The sequence below is a fragment of the Eublepharis macularius genome, chromosome 12 (genome assembly GCF_028583425.1).
Source record: "Eublepharis macularius isolate TG4126 chromosome 12, MPM_Emac_v1.0, whole genome shotgun sequence".
Taxonomy (NCBI): Eukaryota; Metazoa; Chordata; class Lepidosauria; order Squamata; family Eublepharidae; genus Eublepharis; species Eublepharis macularius.
Genome location: NC_072801.1, coordinates 36,426,551 through 36,448,815, shown reverse-complemented (window position 1 = coordinate 36,448,815; position 22,265 = coordinate 36,426,551). Strand labels below are relative to the sequence as shown.

Sequence of the window (22,265 nt, the reverse complement as noted above, 5' to 3'; positions counted from 1 at the left end):
GAACACTACCTTCTGAAGGAGAGTACTGCAGCACATAATCCAGGATGAGGATCACTACTCACCCGAACAGGAGTAACTGCTTTGGGAGTGCCCAAAATGTCATCAGTATGGCTGTCAGTCTGCGGTACGCTGAGAGAGAATGTGTTTGAATTTTCATTATTTGGAATTTTTATTTACTTTGGTGGACCGATCTATCTGGCCCTTGATGAAGCACTTATTGTGAAACAAGCTTAATAGTATAGCTGGTCACTTGTTGGGCAGTGGGGATCTTTCGGGGTCCTTCACTCATCCTCGCGGCTCCACTTAAAAGTATAGAGTGAAAAGAAATTAATAATAATGACTCATCCAATCATCCTTTTTCGGCTACACCTTCTAAAAGAAAAAGAACAGATCATATCTTGAAACTGCTACATTTGTACAGTTTGTGTCTTCAGACAGCTTACACCATTTGTATTTATAATTGGTGTGTTATTTATTGTTCTCCATTTATGAAATTCTGATTTGTATATGTATAACATTCTTAGATATTTATAACTATTTATTGAGAACGCTAGGCACTTTTGCACAGTTGGTAATACTTACTAAATATAAATTATATACTGTCTCTGCCCCCGATTGTGGTTATTCCATTTAGTTGTTTACTTGAAATAGGAGGGGAGCAGTACTGCACAGTGGAGATCTGGGAGAAAGGGGTGTGTGAACGTGATCCTCATTCACCTACCACCAGTCTTAGTTTGGCATTGTCAGATCCTGAATTACTGGCTTTCACACAGAAGAATAATTCATACACCTTTTCAGTTTAGTAGATATTGTCCTTCATTTGATTTGTTTCTAAGAATTAGATAATCTTGCAGAATTGTTGCAAGTAGATTGAATTTGGTGAAGTTCAGCCATATTTTTTCTCAATTAAAAAAGCAGATTTTTTAAAGGTAATAACTGTAGATCTGAATGTTTCAGTGCAAAGCTGAAAGAAGTATGTGGTTTCAGCTCCAAGCCAAGGAAACCTATCTAATCAGATCTCCTTTGCAGTCTTGTGCTTTAGAAGAATGGCCTTATGAGGTCAAGGTCCTCTTTCCAAGCTGGCAGTTCTTGCTGCTTGCGGATTTTGGCACTGATGTGTTTAATCATAAGGGCCTGCATGAGTTTTTAAAAAGAGAAAAGCCCTACTGCTTTCTCAGCTGAGGCTCAGCTGAGTTTGCCAACAAATCAGTATCTGTTCAGACCTTGCTCAAGCAGAGCTGTGAATATTTCATTCTTCTATGCACTACAAAGCTGAACCTGGTATGAAACTGAACATAACAAAATCTGGGCGTTCTTTACACAGGGATTCCACATTTCATTTGCTTGTTTCCTTGTGTTTGTCTGTTTCATGTATACTCCCCAATGTGAAATGTGTTCCGATAAATAAAAAAATGTTCACTATTACTAAGTACTTTAGAATTCTACCTACTTATTATTTTCTATTATTATAATCTACTTCATCTCTCCCTTGCCTTGCTCCCCAATGTGGACACAATGGCTTGCATTGTTCTCTTCTCCATTTTATCTCACAATAATCCTGTGAGGTAGGTTAGGCTGAGTGGATGTGACTGGCCCAAGGCTACCCAGGATGTTTCCATGACAGAGTAAGGATTCATACATGTGAGTCTTCCAGATCCTAGCCTGAAACTTTAACCACTATACTGCACTGGCTGTGCAGAGGACTGATACCTAACAATTTTCTTTCATTAATTCTCGTCCCAAAATGTGGATGACACCTGTGATTTTTTTTCCAGAATTTTGACTGCAGTAGTCTTAGGTTCCCTGCTCTTTTTTTTAATAAACTAGATTTTTAGCCACATATGGTTTCCAACAAGGATGAAAGTGTTATGGCAGGTATAAACTTATGGTAGTCCTAAGAATCAAGGATTAGAGTGTGTTACTTCTATAAGCTTATTTGGCCTTCTTTGGGGCATCTAGTACTTAGTCTCCTCTGCTTATATATTTCCTCTTACACACAATTTTGTACTCTGTATTTATGCCACTGATGCTTTCGTATATATTGTATATTTGCATAATTGCTCTTCTTGTGCATAATTTGTTTTGTTTCTGCCAGTTATACACTAGCTTTGTTTAATGTGATTCCCTCTTTGGCAGCTTGTTTCTTGCCTGAGCAACTAGTGCAGTGACTCTTGACGAGCTCTGCATAACAGCACTTGTAGGCAGCATTTTGCCTCAGTTTTACTTTGGTTCTGCTGTTTTTACTGACTTTATTTTCTCTCACATTTTCAGTCCCCTGTTGTTTTTTCCCAAAAATCTTCTATCTCAGACTGTGCTGTTTGCAGCTTAGTTAAGGTGAAGGTTGAAAGAAACTCAGTAAAACTTACCTCAATAAAGGAGCTTCAAGAAATTTTTTCTGGGCCTCAGATGCAGGATGGTCCCAATGCCCAATGGAGTCAGTTGAGTTTTATAACATATATTTTCCTGATGTGCTGGAGCAAATCAAATACCTTTATTAGCATAACAGCATAAATGTGCACAATCAGCAAGGAGGCAAAAGAACATCCGTTACCCCAACGCTTGTAACATTCCTCTCCTCTTAGACGCACAACACAGGAATTTAACCACAGACTCAATGATGAGCAATACAGAAGAACACATCCAATGGTTTCTGTATCCCTCAAATCACAGGCACAAAACCTGGTGGAGTATGGAATTTTCTTAAACCTCCCATAAAGTACAGCAGCAGGAAGAACATTAAAATGAGCTAACATAAATGCTCTCTGAAGGTGAGGGGATGTCAGACAAGATAAATACTCTGCCACAGAACCACTAGAGGAGATTCCCCACCTCAAAGGAGAACATCTGCCAGAGGCAAGGCTTCTAAGTTGTTGCATCTCGATATCTACAAGTCTTTGTTTAATCAAGGCAAAAACCGCCTTCTCAGGCAGGTAAACTAATTCATCAAAACTAAGCCTAATTACAGAGATTTTTTTCCTATATATAAAAAGGGAGCCCACCACTCTGGACGTGCCTTAATGGCTTCAGGAGGGATTGCATTGGGCCCAAGGGCTTTCCCCGGCTAGATTAACACGATAAAGGATTCAACTTCCACATTCTGTACTGGAGGCCAATCTAAACAGTCACTCAAGCTTAAATCCAGGTCTTCTACGATATTAACTCTATTGTCTTGAAAAACCTTCAAAAATATTCATACCAGGAATTTACTGTAATTGAACTATTTACATAACCATTCTTATCCATAGAATCTGACATCAAAGCCCCATATTTTCTCATATTATTTATTATGGCTTGGAGGAGGAATTCCCAACATTTCTGCAAGAAGGCTTTTTGCTTATTTTTATATAGTTGATATAATATAGATTTAAGCTCAAAGTATTCCTTCAGTGGATACGCCAGATACCTATACTGACGGTAAACAGATTGCACTTGTGTCTTCATGTTAAGACATTCACTATCAAGTCATGATTCAACTTTCTGAAGTGTTGAGGTCTCAGCCTCAGCAGCAGCAGCAGCAAGTAATGGAGGTGTCCACAAGGGGCTGGTTTGATAGTGTGCTGGAGCAAGTAAAACATATTGATATGCAGTGCAGTAATTCATGCCCAGGAACATCTAGATTAGGTTACTCTTAACACATATGGCTGCCTTGCAGCTACCAAATAATTAACTATAGTGGTCAACAGAGAATATATAATGTCAGTTTTGCTTATAAATATGCTGCTAGACCTTTTATAAGTATATGAGACTGTTTCTGTACTAATATCACTCTTTTCCTTACCGCAAAGTTTTTATTCTGTTTATTTTATTTTACTTCATTTATACCCTGCCTTTTCCCCTACAGGTTTAAATTTATTTATTTATTTATTTGATTTATACCCCGTCCTCCCCACGAATGGGCTCAAGGCGGCTCACAACATTAATAAAATACAATTAGTTCATTAATTAATTGATCATAAAACTATAAAATCAGTAATAATCTTAAAACAGTCATTAAAATATCCAGGCGCCATATCCATGGGCTACTTAAATAAGCAGTTGCTAGAATGTATAAGGATGCTTCAAATGTATGTTGGAAATGTGCTAAACAAGAAGGGACATTTTATCATATGTGGTGGACATGTAAGAAAGCAAAGAGTTTCTGGTTGCAGATACAATCATCGATTCAGAAGATTTTGAAGATTAAAATCCAGTTGAAACCAGAGACTTTTTTGTTAGGAATAATGGACAGCCAGTTGGAAAGAAGCTTTGGAACTTTGTTTTTATAATTGATTATGGCAGTAAGAGTACTCTGTGCACAAAAGTGGAAAACTCCAACATTGCCTACAGTGGAGGAATGGTGGATAAAAGTGTTGGAGTTTGTGTCAATGGCAAAACTTACTTCACTGATTAGGGAAAAGACATTAGTTACATTTTTGACTGAATGGAAATCGTTTATAGACTTTTTAAATGAAATGAATAATAAGGACTTGATGACATCTGGATTTAAGGATTAAGAACCATGAACAATAGAAAAAGAGGGTTCTTATGTTAGAATAAGTGAGACTCTGAAAATGATCTATATTAGAGATGGGCACGAACAGCAATACGAACAAAAAAAAGCCACGAACAGCCCAATCCGCTGTTCATGAACAAGCTGCTCATGAGGCCCCATTCTAAACGAACAGGTGGTCGTGCAAGCCTTGTTCATTGCTGTTCATCTTGTTGTTTGTCAAGTCAGACAGTCTGGCACCTGCAATCAATTCCCTTGGCAACTTAGGCGGGGATTGTCTGAACTCTGTCTGAACTCCTGCTGTTGCCCTGGAAACCTCAATCTAAGCCCAATTTATCTTGATAGGCAGGTCTTCCTTTCAAGTGTGGAGCTCCAAATTTGTTACAACAAGGGAGCAAAGACCAGGGGGGAGGGGGGCTCCCAGCTCTGACTTCTCAGACAGTGGAGAGGGAGAGAGACAATTGCTGTTGGCATTTTGATAAATAGAGTGCATTGGAGCTTGAATTTTCTTTGTGTGTGGTGGGATAGGGATCTACCCCTGCAAGTTCCAGGGCTGCTACCAGGCTATGGGGCCAAGCTATTATTTATTATTGGTACCTCTCGTGGTGCCTGCTCAGGTCAGGTTTCTGGGAGTGGTGCAGTAGGGATCTTGACTTGGAAGATGGCTGGAGGAGAGCCTGCTGGCCCTCATGAACAGCCAACCATGAACATATTCATGAACAGGGCTATGTTCGTGGTTGTTCATGAGTTCGTGAATGGCAACGAACAACGAACATCATGTTCGGGGGGTTTTTCTGTTCGTGCCCATCTCTAATCTATATTTATGGTGGAGAAAATCGGAACTGTAGTTTAGTTTAAGGGTTTCTTTTTCTTTTCTTTTTTCACTTGTTTTGTTAGTGTGTCTTCTTTTTAGAATGTTTTTTATCCTCTTATGTTTGTTGTCTATAGCTTTTGTTATTGTTTATAGTTTAAATAAAGAAAAATTCCACGGGAGTCCGTATATAGGCATACATATGGGCATAGCACATAGCCGAGGGCAGTCCCAGAAAAAGCGGTGGTCTTAGGTGGAAGAGGGGGGAAACCTGCTGGTCCTCAGCCAAAGGCCTGGCAGAACATCTCCATTTTACATGCCCTGCGGAACTGTAACAGGTCCCCCAGGGCCTGGATCTCCAGCGAGAGAGCATTCCACCAGGCCAGGGCCAGGGCAGAAAAAGCCCTGGCCCTGGTCAAGGCCAGACAGATGTCCTTTGGGCCGGGGACCACCAGGATTTGCATGTCTGTAGAGTGCAACATCCTGCAGGGGACGTAATGGGAGAGGTGGTCCTGCAGGTATGCATGTCTCAGTCCGCGAAGGGCTTTAAACATCAAGGTTAACGCCTTGAACTGGATCCGGAACTCCACTGGGCGCCAGTGCAGCTGGCACAGCACAGGATGAATGTGTGCTCAAATTGGCATTCCAGTAAGGACCTGTTCAGCTGTGTTCTGGACCAGCGGTAACTTCCGGGTCAGGTCCAAGGGCAGCCCAGCATTGAGTTGCAGTAGTCTAGCGTGGAGATGACCATTGCATGGATTACTGTAGCCAGGTCCTGGGGCGAGAGATAGGGCGTCAGTTGCCTGACCTGTCGAAGATGAAAAAAGGTAGACCTGGCAACGGTTGTTACCTGGGCCTCCATTGAAAGCTTGGCATCCAAGGTCACACCTAGTCTCCTCACCATCAACAAAGGTTTCAGTTGTACCCCATCGAGGGTTGGGAGCCAGACCCCCAGCACAATTGCCCCACGACCTAGACACAGAACCTCCATCTTCAGGGGATTCATTTTCAGGTGATTCTGACATAACCATGCCGTCACTACCTCAAGATGCTTGGCCAGGGAATCCGGAGCAAGATCAGACTGGCTGTCCATCAGCAGATAGAGATAGGTATCCTCTGCATACTGATGACAACCCAACCCAAAGCTGCAAAGTTCCTGGGCGAGGGGGGTGCATCCTTAGGAGCAGCAACCGATGCCTGTTTAAATGTAGTTTGAATGGGAGTTTCTGAATATTTAAAATAACATCAGTGAGATAACCATCTTTGAAAAAGACCCTGAAACAGGACCCCCCAAATGAACCTGTGCCCATTAGATGGTATAAATTCCAACCTGCATGTACTTGGACCTATACTTGAATTTGGATCCTTTGAGTGAACCTAAGGAATACTAATGGACTTTAAAAGTATCAACTGTTTATAGGTAGTATCATCATTGCTTTGCACTAGCACTTTATGTATAGGTCTGTATATGAAGATTGTGTGTATTGATATATATTGAATGGCAAATTGAACTATGCAATAACAATAAGAATATTGATGTATTGTTGAAGGCTTTCACAGCCGGAGAACGATGGTTGTTGTGGGTTTTCCGGGCTGTATTGCCGTATTGCTACACCTCTGAAGATGCCAGCCACAGCTGCTGGCGAAACGTCAGGAACTACAATGCCAAGACCACGGCAATACAGCCCGGAATACAGCCCGGAAAATCCACAACCATCAATAAGAATATTTTTGCAATTTTTATAAGTATTTATTTTGTCAGGTTGTCAGGGCTGTCCCATAATGTCAGTTGCTCGTGATTCTGTTTCATATCCTCCCCAATGTAAATTGTGAATGTAGTGTAGAAATCCTATCTTGGTGAATTGTACAAGTATAATATGTTTGGACACATCTCTAATGAAGCATAAGTGTTAATAGGGTGGGTAGATGAAGCATGCAGAAATTGAGAGACTGTTGATACACACCCAGTAAACTTTCATGGGTTCTGCCAATTGTCTGTCTTTGGAGTACAATCTGGAAAAAATGTCTGGAAATGACCAACCCCATCAAATTATTTAATAGCCAACTTTGTTTCTGACTGATTACAGTGGCTTTGTACAAGCCACACCTTAGGCTAGTTCTCCCTGAGGTGTCAAACGTATGTCTGTCCTATACTACTTCAGACTGCCCTGGGTCATGACAGAATGCTTCTCCAAATGTCATAGTTCCATGCACACAGAAAGTTCTAGCCTAGCCATCTCCATAAAATATTAGTTCCCTATATGTAAGGAATTTGTTTTTGTATGAAGGAGCATTCTGTGAACTTCCCACCCCCCTCTGTAATTTCCAAGATTTTGCTGGCTACTGCACAACATTTTCAAACACAGGAGAAAGAGCTAGAATTTTGCTTTTTAAAGAAAGAAATAAAATCTGAGACTCTTGGTTTATTGAATTGTAAAGCTGACACTAATTTCTTCACTTGGCATATGTAGTTGTAGTGTATGAAGCAATGTTGATCATGGAAGCCCAAATTAAAAAAACAACTATCATTCTGTCTGTTAGATATTTGGTACTTCTTGATCAGGGGTTTCTAGGAAAGATGTGCTTGAAATACAAAAGAACTGAGTTTGAGGTTAACATTACAGAGCTAAATAAACCTGAAATGCATCTTGAGTATAAATGAGCCCTTGTACATCTGCAACCATCAATACAGCTCTTGGACCCAAGCCATGTTTCATCTTCCCATAAGCCAGAGGGCAGGTACTAATAAAAACTGAGCACCACGCTAAAGTAAGAATAAGATTTTCAAGATGACCATGAACCAAATTATTCATTTCCCAGGAAGGCAAAAATGCTTCATGGAGTCCTAGTGAGTTTTCTCTCATGGTATACTTGTACCCCAGAGGGGAAAAGAATCTGTTTGGCTAATCTAATAGGAAACACTATTAAGGCCAAAGTCCACTCTCCATATCCTTAGTCTAGCTGGGGCAGACCCATTTGCTTCAATAAGAGTGAAAACACCAAGTTCTTCCCAATGCCAGTAGCCCACTATTAAGCCACCAAAATAAACAAATATCTTACAATTCATGCTTATTAATTTAGATAGACTTCTCTAGAATCCAAACAGTACAGTGTGGTTTGTAATATGCTCTGAAACCAAGTTTCAAAATAAAGATGTAATCAACAAAACTGTCTTTAAATGCCACCTATTCAGGTTCTCATAAATCTCTCTCCCCCTGTGAAGTGCCATCAATCAGATTTGTTTCTGTTAAACCCTCCCTTGTGTCACATTCACCTGACTTTTGAAAGAAATAATGATACATAATGAAAATGCAAAAGGCTAAATGTGTTTTATTGCTTTTTTTCTTACAGATGTTCTCAAATAATGATGAGGCTGTGATCAATAAAAAGCTCCCCAAAGAGCTGTTGCTTCGGTAAGCTGCCTTCTGGTTCGTTTAATGCTGGAGTGCAAGTTTAGGCAATATCAGCATGAATAGGAAGCCTTGGTTGACTGCCATTTTTTTTAAAAAATCCCAAATTCTGCAGCTTGGCAAGCAGAGTTTTACAAATTCTGGCTGTCTTGATGTATCAGTAAAGTCAGTTCTGTTGGATTTGATAACTGTTTTTCAGTGCCAAAAGGAAAAAGTTAGACATCAGGCTAAGCACAACATATTGGGCTCTTCCAAAAATAGTATTGTCATGCACCTTTCACTTCCCCAAGTGGTGAGAACTCCATGAGTGCAGTGTTATGGTGTTTTGTTTTATTTGAATTAGGGAAAGCCATGGAGATTTCTGTAATCTGTTTGCAAAGAAACCAAGCAGAGCCTGTTGGAAGCAAGCAGATCTGTTAAAACAGGCAGCACAAAAGCTTACAGCAAATTTGTACCCAAGAGGCTTCACCTTCAGCCAATTACAGCTCAAATTTTTCAGCTCTTCCTTTCTGTGTGGCCATATTAAAACAGTACAATAGTTTGCTACAAACTATTTTTATGCCCCTTTTACCAGCTGAAGGGTGTTGCCTTCCAAAGGAGGGTGGGGTGGGATAGAGAGATTTCTGTGAATGAATATTAACATTCTTTTTTGTTGTGTCCTTGAATAATCTTTCATGATAATCAGATTGCCAGATTTGAAAGTGTAATAGCGGAGTCAACCACTCTCCCATGATTACTCTGATAGATTACTATGTGAAGAGTAGAATGAGGGAATGTATCCATGCTGAGCGCTTTGGACTTTTCAGAGGCTTTCAGAACCATCAGCAGTAGTATTGGGGGATGCATAACTGACATGGGCCTGGGGAGCACAGTTTTTAATCACTTCATTTGTTTCTGGAGACTAGGTCTCAGAAGTGTTACTGTGAAACTGCTATTGTACCCTTTGACCTGTGAGGTTCTGTAGACTTAATTTTATTTTCCATGCTATTTATTTAATATTTATGTGAAATTGCCCAGGTTGATGTCTGAAGATCTAGGGTGCAGGTCATATATAGCTGTCTTCTTTCCCATTGGATCCAAGGAAATCAGTGGAGGTCCTGCACCTGTGTCTGAGATGAGTGAATGATTGCATGCTTAAAACAGAAGCTTAATTTAGACAAGATGACAATTAATGTGGGTTGTCAGAAAAACTGATTCATCATTATGGTTAAAAAGTTTTCTGCATGCCTCCTTAAAAATTAGGTTTATAACCTGGGTAGGTTTAATCTAGTATCTAATTCTGAGCATGGCCAAGAAATGTGGGTGAACAAATCACCATTATGTACAGAGAAAGGGGGACATATTTTTTACAGATCTGGGGGAACCCCAGGTTTGCAGAAAAATAAAAGTGAGTTGTTGACATTTCCTCAAATCACAGAAATCTCAGGAGACCACGGTAACCACTGTGGATTGAGTTGCCTAACAAGCAAGGCACTAGACTTGAGATTTAGCTTAAGCAATTTCAGCAGCAGCAGCTTGAGATAGGAGCATGAAGCGGTGAGTGAGGCAAAGTGGAGAAAAGGCTAGGAAGAAAGACAGAAGGTAGAAAATTGGGAGAGGGGAGTACAGCCTGAAAAAAGGAAGATGGAGGGGAGAAGTGGTGGAGAAAAGCCTGCAAAGAAATGCTGGGAGAAGAAAAGCTTGGGGAAAGAGTAGGGGAACTGGTGGCTTTGGAGATGAGCCTGCAAACAGAGAGTAGGAAGTGTGAGAGGGAAGGGAAGAAAGGCATGGGGAGGGAAAAGGAAAAAGCCTGAAAAGAGAACAAAGATGGAGGCTTTTGTGGAGGCCTGGGATTTCCCTCATTGTGACTTTCACAGGTCCTCAGCATATTCACCACTTACCACAGAAATTCAGGTGGTGGCGGCGGCGGCTAACAGGAGTGTCTCTTTCCAATTTAAGTTGTACTTTCTTGAAAAGATACAAGATCTGATTTATGAATACATGTTTCTTCATAGCATCCAGATCAGAGTATGTAATATGTATGTATGACTGCTGTTAAGGCTGTTTGGAAACCATAGTTGATACAAAATTCAATTGCAAGAGAGAGACTACTACTTTGCCATCTTCACTGACTTCCTTTTTATTTTCTGCCCCAAGTCAAAGTGATGATGTTGATTTTTAAGGCCCTAAATAATCTTTGCCCAGAATACCTAAAGAACCACTTCTTCCAATATGGACATGCCTCATTCACTGTAGTCTTCCTCCAAGACCCTGCTCCATTTTCCACTGTCTTCTGTGGTAGAGTGCTGTCAGACTCCGTGTTTGGGGCGCCGGAGCCTGGCCAGGGGGGAGGGGGGCATCTTTGTTGGGCCTGAGGAGAGTCAGGGTGATGGGCTGAGCCTGGGGAACAGAACTCACAGCTCCAGCATTCCCAGAGGCCTACGAGGACCCCAGGCCTAGCAGAGGTCCTTTATGAGGGAGGTCTGGGATTCTTGCTTCTGGGCAACCATGTCCTTCAACAGCTTCTCTTGCCTCTTGATTAACCATTGCCCGAACTGGGTGAAGTCCATGGTCACAAAAGTGCTGGGCAGTTCCCACTGGCTGTGGGACTGAGGGTGGACCACAATCCCCATACAGACTACCACTTTTTCAGACTCTGCGTATGGGTCGTTGGAGCCTGGCTGGGGTGGGGGGCTTGCCTTCCCAGTTGACCTGCGCATTGGGGTCAGTCTTGAGACACGCCTCCGACGTGGGCAAGAGAGTGGTTTACAGCACCCTCTCTCCCCTGCTGGGGCTGACTCTCTGGTCCCTTTCTCATTTGCTTGCCTCTCCTCATTTTCTCTTGTCCTCCTGTCTCTCTCCTCTTCCTCCACATACACCATCCTGTCTACCTTGCCAGGCTTAGCTTTATAGGGCTGTCCTAGGGGGATTCCCCGCCCCTCTCCTGGGAGTTCCCCTGTCTCTGGATAACCCTCCCCCCGAGGGGGGGAATTGACCAGTCGGAGGCCAACCACCAACTACGCATCCCAATTCATGTCCTGTCCAACAATTCCAGCCCACATTTGTTTTACCATACTAAGATTACTTCCAGAAGCTTGAGGACTAGAAATATAGGAAAAGCTAATAGCTTGACACTGGTAGATTTTCTGTAAGTGAAATTTAGTGATTTACAACACTGCTGTAAATTAGCATCCCTAAGTATGCCAACAGAAGTAGCAAATATACTGCCTAAGAACTAGGTTATTGGTTCCATTTAGTCAAAATTAGAAGCTAAGTCTGGTAGCTGATACTGTCTATTAAACAAATAGTGTAATTGATTTTAATAGGATGAGACTGGAGTGTGTGTATGTGTTACGTGCTCAGATCTTGCAAACTGGAGGACATGACTTCCTTTATTGAGTCAAGCCATCTCATCTCTTCTTTTTTCCAACTGCCTTCAGATTTTCCGAGCATTATTGACTTTTCCAGAGAATCTTGTCTACTCATGACGTGACCAAAGTACAATAGCCTTAGTTTTGCCATTTTAGCTTCTAGGAAGAATTCAGGCTACATTTGACCTAGAACCCACTTATTTGTCTTTTTTACTATCCTCAAAACTCCTCCAGCACTACATATCAAATGTATCGAATTTCTTCCTGTCACCATTCTTCACTGTCCAACTTTCACATCTATATATGGTAAAGGGAAATACCATAGTTTGAACTATTGTTTGGACTGTTTTTATCTTGGTTCTCAAAGAGACATCCTTATCCTTAAGGATCTTTTCTAGGTCCCTCATGGCTGCTTCTCTAAGTCTCAAGTCTTCTTCTGTTTTCTTGATTGCTATCTCCCTTTTGGTTGATGATTGAGAGAAGGAATAGAAAATCTTTAACAATTTCTTCATTGTCAACCTTTAAATTGTGTAATTTCTCAGTAGTCATTACTTTTGTCTTATTGATGTTCAGCTGTAATTCTACTTTGGCACTTTGGCACATGCAAGATAGATATGTGAGCCGCACTTTCTCAATGAGGAAATTAATCATCTAAACCACGCACTTCAGGCAAATGGCTACTCCAGAAATGAAATCCGAAGAGCAATCAAACCCAGGATGAATCAAACAACCAAGGAAAAAGTCTCCTACAGGAAAAGTGTTTTTGCCATATATCAAAGGAATTACTGATCAGATGGGAAAGCTTATGAAAAAGCATAACCTTCAAGCAGTATTCAGACCCACCCGAAAAATACAACAGATGCTACGATCAGCAAAAGACAATAGAGACCCCTCACCTCTGCAGGAGTATACCGTATACCCTGCAGCTGTGGACAAGTTTACATCGGGACCACAAAGCATAGCATCCAGACAAGAATAAAAGAACATGAAAGACACTGCAGACTTGGACAACCTGAAAAATCATCAGTGGCTGAACATAGCCTAACTCAAACAGGGCACAGTATCTTATTCCAGGACACCAAAATACTGGACAACACTTCCAACTACTTTGTCAGACTGCACAGGGAAGCCATTGAAATTCACAAGCATAAGCAAAACTTCAACAGGAAAGAAGAAACCTTAAGAATGAACAGAGCATGGTTTCCAGTTCTGAAAAACACCAGGCTAACAAAACACTCTATACCCAACAATATCCCTGCAGAGAAGATTAGCACATCAAGCACCAACCCATATGCAAAAGAACCTCCTCAGGATACAGTGAAGCCTCCCGCCATTAGCGTTCCACACCCTGGCAAACTCTTACAGGATGACTCAGCTCAACCCTACCCCTCCTGAGCCAGATATAAATGACCTGCCAACATCTTTTCCACACTGTGACACTGAGAGATCTCTGTCTTTTGGTGCTACACCTCTGAAGATGCCAGCCACAGCTGCTGGCGAAACGTCAGGAACTACAATCCCAAGACCACGGCAGTACAGCCCAGAAAACCCACAACAACCATCAGTACAGTTTATTCAAGCTTAACAGCTCATAGCGCATACACCATAAACAAAACTAAGAATTAAAACGTGATTCTTTGAGGGAATCTGGCCTCCTTCCATCTGGAGTGGTGGGATCTGAAGCTAAGAAGGCTCGTTCTTCCCCCTCGCTGAGTTTCAGAATTTGGTCGGCGGTCCCCCCCCCCCTAAAATGGCAGCGAAAAAGCAGAGTCCCGCTTTGGGCAAGTCAATCTCGGCTGCCCTGCAGGGGAAAGGAGAGTCGCTCGAGGACTTGGTGAAGAGGTCGGTGATCGAAGCCATAAAGCCCTTTGTTGACAAGCTGAATGAAACAGATCAAAGGGTGGGCTTAATTGAGAGCGAAGTGAAAACCATTAAGGGAGCAGCGGGGGGGCAGAGAAGTCTGCTCGGGAAAATGCGTCACTTGTGAGGGCAACGAATAAAGAGTTAAAGCTGGTGGAGAACCAGCTGATCGGGCTACAAGTGGAACGAACACAGACAATTTTGCGCCTCCAGAATGTGAAAGAGGAGGAAAATGAGGATTTATGGGGTCTGGCCTCGGAACTATTGGCGACACCCGCGAGGGCAACTAAAGGAGAGGTAAAAAGCGCCATTTTGGAAGTCTGTCGGGCTTCTTCAAAATATGCAACGAAGCGTCAGCTGCCTAGCGAGATCATCATCGATTTTTCATCTAAGAGGATCCGAGACACTATCCTATACAACTCATACAATGCGGATCTGGACTTTCTGGGTAATAAAGTTAAGATACTGAAGGACGTCCCATTTTTAGTTCGGAAAAGAAGATTTAAGTATAAAAAGTTCGCAGCTCTTCTGAGAGAACGTGGAATAAAGTATAAATGGCTATTTCCGGAAGGTATCTGGTTTAGTTACAAAGATCAAGCTTACAAGATAATATCAGAAGATCAACTAAGGGATTTTGAGGACAAAAATCAAGAATTTCAGCAAGACACCAAGCAAGAAGAAAAGGATTTGAAGTCTGAAGGGGGGGGGGAGGGAACGAGCACTGCGGTTGCAGTTGCTCAGAGAGAACTGCGTCCAAAGCCCGGGGGGGGGGGGGAGACTTAATTTGGATTGTAATCTGTATTTTGCAAGGTCAACCACTCCATCTATATCTTACAAAGTTTTAATTTTTTAATAATGGCAGTATGAAGGGAAAGCATTATTTGTAGTGTAGTGTTGTTATATGTTGCTGTTTTTTTTTCTTTCCTTCCCCTGCCCCCCTTCTTTCCCTCTGTATTGTTAGTTAATGTAGGTAATAAAAAATAAAAAAAAATTCAAAAAAAAATAAATACATTTAAAAACCAGAAAACACCACAAACACACACAAAACAGCATTTCAGATAGAGGCCCCCCTCCAATTTCCCCAATCATGGTATAAAACAAAGCAGAACAGAAGGGGTGAGGTGGGGCCACAATTTATAATAATCTGGTGACTGCATTTATAGGGAGGCAGATAATTACGTTGCCCCCCTGGCAGGAGACCAGTACGGAGGCTCCTAAAATGATCTAAGACTGGCCTCAACCGTACACCTGGTGGAACAGCTCTGTCTTACAGGCCCGCCAAAAAGATACAAGTTCTTGGCAGGCTCAGGAGTCCTCCAACAGAGAGTTCCACCAGGTTAGGGCCAGGACTGAAAAAGCCCTGGCCCTGGTCAAGGCGAGCTGGGCCTCCCGGGGGCCAGGGACCACCAGTAGGTTCTTATTTGCTGATCTTAATGCTCTCCGGAGTACATACAGGGAGAGACTGTCTCACAGGTATGCTTGTCCCAGTCCATTTAGGGCTTTAAAGGTTAAAAACAAAACCTTGAACCTAATTATACTAGATTTTCATTGTCTCTGTGTGCATGTTGCTGAAAAGCTGCATTTAGAGTTCTGATAACTTTTCTGTCACCTTTTGCTTTTGCTTCTTGTCTGTCTTTAGCAATTTTAAGAGTTTCATTTTAGAGTTTCATCTAGGTTTCTCCTTTCTTTTGGCTACAGGAATAGTCTTTACATATTCTTCCTTGATACCATCTGGTTTCAGCCCACAGTTTTTCTAGTTCACAATCAATTATACTTAGTAATGCAAATCTGTTCTTTACATGGTCTTTAAATTCTTCAGGAATGTTATTTATCCATCTTTGGTTTTAATTTGAGTATATTGTTGTTTAGTTTGATGATAGCTGTTAATGTTATTAAAATTATTTTAAAAATTAAAAAAGGAATGTTATTTAGATTATATTTTGGAACTGTGATTCTTTTAGAATTTCTCTTCAGCTTTATTCTAATTTTTGATACTAACAACTCATTATCTGTACCACAGTCAGCTCCTGGTCTTGTTTTAGCAGAGAGAATAGAGCTTCTCCATTTTCTGCTTCCCATTATGTAATCTGTTTGGTTCCTGTATTGGCCACCTGATGATTTCCACATATAGTATCGTCTATTTGATTGCCTGAAGCATGTGTTAGCAAGGAACAAGTTGGCTTCACAAAATTCTATGAGTTCTCCGGTTTCATTTTGTGATCCTAGTCCAAATTTACCAGCGACATTTGATTCTGCTTTGTCTCCTATTTTGCATTCCAGTTACCTATGATTATCAGCATATCTTGTTTCATGTATAATCAATCTCTTCTTGGACACTTGTGTAAAAGTTTTCCATTTCTTCCTCTACAGCATCTGTAGTTGGGGCATAAACTTAAATGATAGTTATGGAAGTCTGGTTGATATTAATCAGTCAGACTTGATATTATAACTCTTGACTGTTTGTGCTATGTCTCGTTTCGCTATTAGAGCAACATCATTTCTTTGACTTTATTTCCACAGTAAAACACTTGTCATTTTTTGACTGAAAGTATCCCAGTACAGTCCACACTAGTTCACTCACACTCAGGATTGCAATAATTAAAAGTTCCATTTCTCATTTTACAATTTCTAGTTTACCTAGCTTCATACTTCTCACATTCCATGTTCCTGTTATGTGTGTTACACAGCTTTGGATGTTCCCTTTTCATCTTTTCACGTCAGCATCAGGATGTCCTTTCTGCTTTAATCTAGTCGCATCATTAAGATCAGTGCTATTCGTACTTGTCCTCTGCTCTCCCTCAGTAGCCAGTTGAGTGCCATCCAACTTGGGGGTCCTGTCTTCCAGCATTATATCTTCTTTCAATTTGGATTGTCTCATCATAGTTTTTGAGGTAAGAGATTATCAGAAGTGGTTTACGATTGTCTTCTTCTGCGCAGTACTAACCAAAGTTAGCTGAGGTGTCACTGTCATTGTCTGTGAGAGATCCTCCGCCAGTGTCGCCTTCCACTACTGCTGCTGCCCAGTAGCTCACCAAGAATTCCTCAGCTCCCATTACCATTGGAATGGTCAGTTCTGTTCTGCTGATGTGACCATTAATGCTTGAAAGGGATGCATCTAAATCTGATATCTCAACTCTGACCATTCCTCCTGGAGTGACCCTTTGAGTTTAAACTCTACGCTCCTAATGATGTTGCTCTCAGTCAAACACAATCAAACTCCCTCACCATGTTAAGGTGTGTATCTAAGAGGGAGGAGATTGCAGTAACTCTGCATAAAATTACATGGTGAGAGTCAGCCTCAAACCTGGTCAAAATTACATCTCGAGTAAGATCTTACAGGATGTCCTGGGGCAAGTCATGTGCTAATAAAGCTGCATTCAAGATAGAATTTGACCACTAGTTCACTATTGGAGCCCCTGTTAAAGGTGACCCCAAGCATTATAGGGGTATTGCACAAATGAGATAATGTTAAGCTGTCTTTGGTGTCATCCGAGTGGATGTAGCTTAAAGTGCAAAGAAGTTCTTGCTTCCAGTAGTGTAAATAAAGGAAGGAAAGCTACCATTAATGTAACACTGAAAATCACTGGTAAACCAGAAGGTGATAGCTAATTTGCAAATTCTACTGAATTCTTTTCAACTACTCTTTTAATGAATATGGCAGTGATGAATATGTGGTTCCTTTATCAGATAGCCTCCATAGTGCCTACCAGTGTGTTTCCTGGCATCCTCTAACTTGAGTATTAAAGACAAATCTAAAGGGTCTTGAATGGAACAGAAAGCAAAAACAGGGTTTCAAGTTGCTCCCTACCATTTGACCGTCTAGCAAAGCACCACGCTAATACACAATAGAAGAATCTAAGTCAATTTCAAAATCTTGATATAGAGACTCTGAGAACTGTAATTGATCTGCTTGTTTTTAATATGAGATGAGGGCGTTAAAAAATCCAGGCTCAGGGTTTACCTCTACAATCTAAAGTTTGAAACTTAGAAATGTACAATATTTTTCTGACATTAACTGATTCTTGTGAGCCTACCCCAAATACCATTTCCCATTACATTCAATTTATCATTTTTCTTGCCGACCTATTTATCTGTCTGCAGGCTTGCCAGTTCTACTAGTTTTTTACCTTCATTTCTGACTAAATGTCAGCTGTTCTTCTAGAGTGGCGTTCATCTGTATACTAGTGAGCAGCAGCAATCACCTGCTTAAGTGCAAATGGTGGATTCTCATGTTAGGAAAGAGATTTGGGGAGCTGGTAAGACAGGTCTGCCAATCCAGTTAGTTTAGGTTAGACAAAGTTAAACAATCCTTGTAGATTGACAAAGGCTGCTTCACGAGATGGAGACAGACATTTGATTTAAACATTGTGCTACATTATGTTGGCTGTTGGGTACAGCATCAGTTTGGTTGTAAAATGAACCAATGGTCGCTCACTGAAACTTGCTTGTTTAATTTACAAGATTTTTGTTTCTGTCTTCTAAAATACTGATACTGGTTCCTAAGAATTTCATTTTTGTTAGCCTTCCCCAGAACCATAATAAACAAATATTAAATTTTGGCTTCGTGAACTTCACCCTACATTGCTAATGTAGGGTGGTAGGTAGAAGAATGTGCTGGTTTGGGGTGTGGGAAACCCATTTGGCTGTGAATCAAGCTGCACAAGTGCTGGGCCATCACACTATCAGCTGAATATCAGAGGGGATTCCTTTGAGGATTAGATATGTGTATATTGTCACCACCACCCAAAGCCCTTGAGGAAAAAAATAATAATAAAGGCTTGTTTTCAAGAGTCTCCATTGCTGGAAGTTTATTAATCCAGTAGCTGAACAGGAAATGGGAAGTAATTTTGAAGGCCCCTCAAGAACATTTCTGTCTGCCTATGGATCTTGGATTGTATGTTGCTCATGTTTGTGCTAGAAGTTCATTTTTTAAAATTAGAGACAACCTACGTTTGTGGGGGTGTCTCTGAAAAACAAACGTAAAGATTTGTGGCATTTGGTGAACCAGTTTGCAGGTTTTATTCCTTACTTAAGACATCTTTTCCTCCAAGTCATTCAAGACATTGTACGTAGGGTTATTGTACAAACCATTATTTTGCCCTTCTCCCTGCCTCCCCCCACCCCAATTCTTCCATTTGTCTTGTCTTACCAAGGGTGCAGGAAAGGATTTAGGGATGGTGCATGACATTAAAGTATTTCCAACTGTATGTACATTGTGCTAAGTGTCTGTATTAAGGTATAAGCTAACTGAATGCTGTAATATAGCAAGAAGGCAGTGGTGGGGTAGGATATTTTTCTTAGCTCAGCACTGTTAAGAGAACTCAGTTGACAAAAAAAATTCATTTTAAAAACACCTGGTTTAAAATGAAATCAAAACTTAATGCAAATGCAGAATCTCTTAAAACAGTTTATGACCATATTGCAACCTTCTGAAAAACTGCTTTTCTTTGTCAAGAAAGAACTGTGGAGAAAATATCTTCATGAGTCATTGCGCATCACAATAGAGTCAGTGTGCTCTAGTGATTACAGTGCTGGACTAGAATCTGAGGAACCTGAGTTCAGATTTCCATTCTGACATGAAGCTTGCCAGGTATCTTAGGCCAGTCACACTTTCTTGGCCTAACCTACCTTACAGGTTTATAAAGAAGATAAAGTAAGCTGAGGAGAACCATGTATTCCACTCTGATCTCCTTGCAGGAAAACAGGATGAAAAGGTACTAGATACATGGCTTGATATTATAATATGATTAGGCTTGAAAGTGGGAGCCAAAGACCCAGCACTACACGTTTCACTCACTGATTCTTATGGGTGACCCTTCTTATCTTCCTACTACTTACCACCAATTCTTGCTTCTAGTTGAGATTATTTACATTTGTGGGGTACAGCAGGGTAGTTATATGGCAAAAGAGAGTCAGTGTGATATAGAAGATCCAGGCTTGATTCCCCACTCTGCCATGGAAGCTTCTTGGGTGACCTAGTGACAGTCACATATTCACAGCCTACTCCTACCTTACAGAATTGTTGTGAGAAAAAATGGAGATGAGAATGATGTAAGCCACTCTGGTCCCCATAGGGGGGAAAGGTATAAATAAAGTAAAATAAATAAAGGGTATAAATAAAGTAAAATAAAAAATAAAAAAGAACGTTCAGATGAAAGCAGAAAGGACGCTGGAAAAAAGGAACATATTCTAGTGATGATTCCAGCCCAGTGCCTGTCTACAAAAATACATTTGCTTATCATGTCCATGGATTGTAAAAGAGACTTTGTTTGCGATCATAGCCACTAAGTTATCTAAAAATAAGCAATGTATTGTATATCATTTTCTGAAATAGTAGCATTGTTTTTGATGTTTAAAACAGTGGTTTAAATTACCTTTTTTTGGTGATTGATTGAATTTAAATCTGCACTTACATTTAAATCTGTCCACCATGCTTTGAACCAAATTCTGCTGCTCCAGAACTGAATGTGCAGGTCTGTTCTTGACATGGTCAAGTTTCTGCCTGGGTTGCAATTCCAACAAACTAGTGGCCTGCTGTTGGGGTGGGGTATGTGTGAGAAACAGCTTTGGCTATATCTTACATAGTCCATTCCATTGCTAACCTAAAAGTAGCTGTCCTCAAACAGAGAAACTTCAAGGGGAGATTACAACGTGAGATTGCTGAAATTGAGTTCAGTCGCTTTTTTAGAACAATGGACACCCCCACCCCGTGTAGAGACATAGGGTTCTTATCTCACTACAGATATGAATTTCTGCTCTAATCAAGCTGCATTGTACCTTTGCACTCTGATGCCCTTCCTTTTAACACCCCACCTGCCTTTGGACTGGGATATAAAGGCTCAGGGGTTTCCATTCCTACTCGTATCTGAAGAACGGAACTCTGACTTTTGAAAACTTACAGCCTGAAAATCTTACTGGTCTCTAAGGTGCCACTGGACTCAAATCCTGCCATTTTATACCACAACACTACGAGATAACATGTACTAAGGATTTGGCCTCACAGGCCTCCATTGTTTACATCCAGTACTCTCCCCCCCTCCCCCCCATTTACTCTTGTAGAAATTCTTCATGATAGCGCCAGGATTTTGTTTGACTGGCTGGGTATCAGAGAGTTGCCTTGGAAAGGGGCTTCCTATTAAGGTAACATACATACTGTCCCCAAGGACTTTTTCTACTTAAAGAAGTCATCTTGAAGTATGATACTGGTTTCAAAATCTTGTGCAACAGTACATTGGTTAGTCTTGAAGGCTTGGGTCTTTTCCCCCCTCTCATTGCAGCAGCAGACCGACTCAAGCATTGCCAAACTCTGCTTTTGAAAACAAATAAAACAGAGTTTATAAAAAGTTAAAAGTTTATAAGGAATAATTTGGAGAAATGGAAACTTTATGGTGTGCATACTGTGAAAATTAATTAATGCAGATTGGCAGGACAGCCTTTGAAAGGGAGCCTTATCAAGAGGACTCTCTTGTAAATGGGCATCAGTTTCTGCAAGACAAAGGCTGGTGTGTTTTCACACAGTGCTGCTGTGTTATGTTCTTGTTCCCTCATTCTGAGGAAGGTCTTGACGTCTCATGTATGCGGGTGTTGAGTGAAAAGCATTATTTTTCTCCTATTCAATTCTGGTAGCATGGACAACGGGTGACTTCTAATCAAGATGACTTTGCAGTGGGATTCCTATGTTGTGCCTGATACTGAAGGTTTGTTTGTCCCTCCTGTGGCCATTTCATCATGTACTGGAAACCCCATAAGAGGACAAAGGGGGAGAATTAGAAGGACAGGAATACCATGTCAGCACTGTTCTGTGCAGGGATGTACACACAGTTTTTAAAAATTCAGGTCATTTTCAGCTTGGTTAAGCATTTATCACATTTGCTGGTCTATAAGCTAGTTACAGTGGAGGGGTGTGTGTGGTTCCCACTCCCCCAGACCAGTTCATAACCTCAGAAGAAATTTTTGCCTGCATTTACATCTCTGAGTACTAAGGAAGCTTGAGTGGTAGGACTGGCAAGCTTTTGGTAGGACTGGCAATCTTTTTGGAAGAATAATTGCTCTTCCCAAGCAAATAGCTAATTTCATTCTGTGATAGTCACAGAATCCACAGATAAGGCTGTGACTAAATATTTTATTTAGTACCAGGAAATGTTAGGTAAGTAGCAATTACAGCACTGGACAATTACTTGTCCAGCTTCTACAGGATAGGCTACCTGCAAAACTGTATTGGAAACATCCATCCCTTAGCAATTGCACAGCTATTTTTACAGGTGGTTTTGAGTCTTGGAACAGTGCGAGAGCAGCATTTGTCCAAAAGCATCATGCAGAAGCTCCCAAATGAATCATTGATGTTT

At 41.0% G+C, this 22,265-nt stretch overlaps 1 protein-coding gene across 1 annotated transcript in view; it reads left to right on the top strand.

Annotated features, from left to right (window-relative positions):
- Window positions 1-22,265, top strand: part of FBXL20 (F-box and leucine rich repeat protein 20) — a 90,539-nt gene that overhangs the window by 23,443 nt on the left and 44,831 nt on the right. The window contains exon 2 of the mRNA XM_054993543.1: window positions 8,652-8,713. Within this exon, the coding sequence (XP_054849518.1) occupies window positions 8,652-8,713 (62 nt within the window). The remainder of the gene's footprint in view (window positions 1-8,651; window positions 8,714-22,265) is intronic.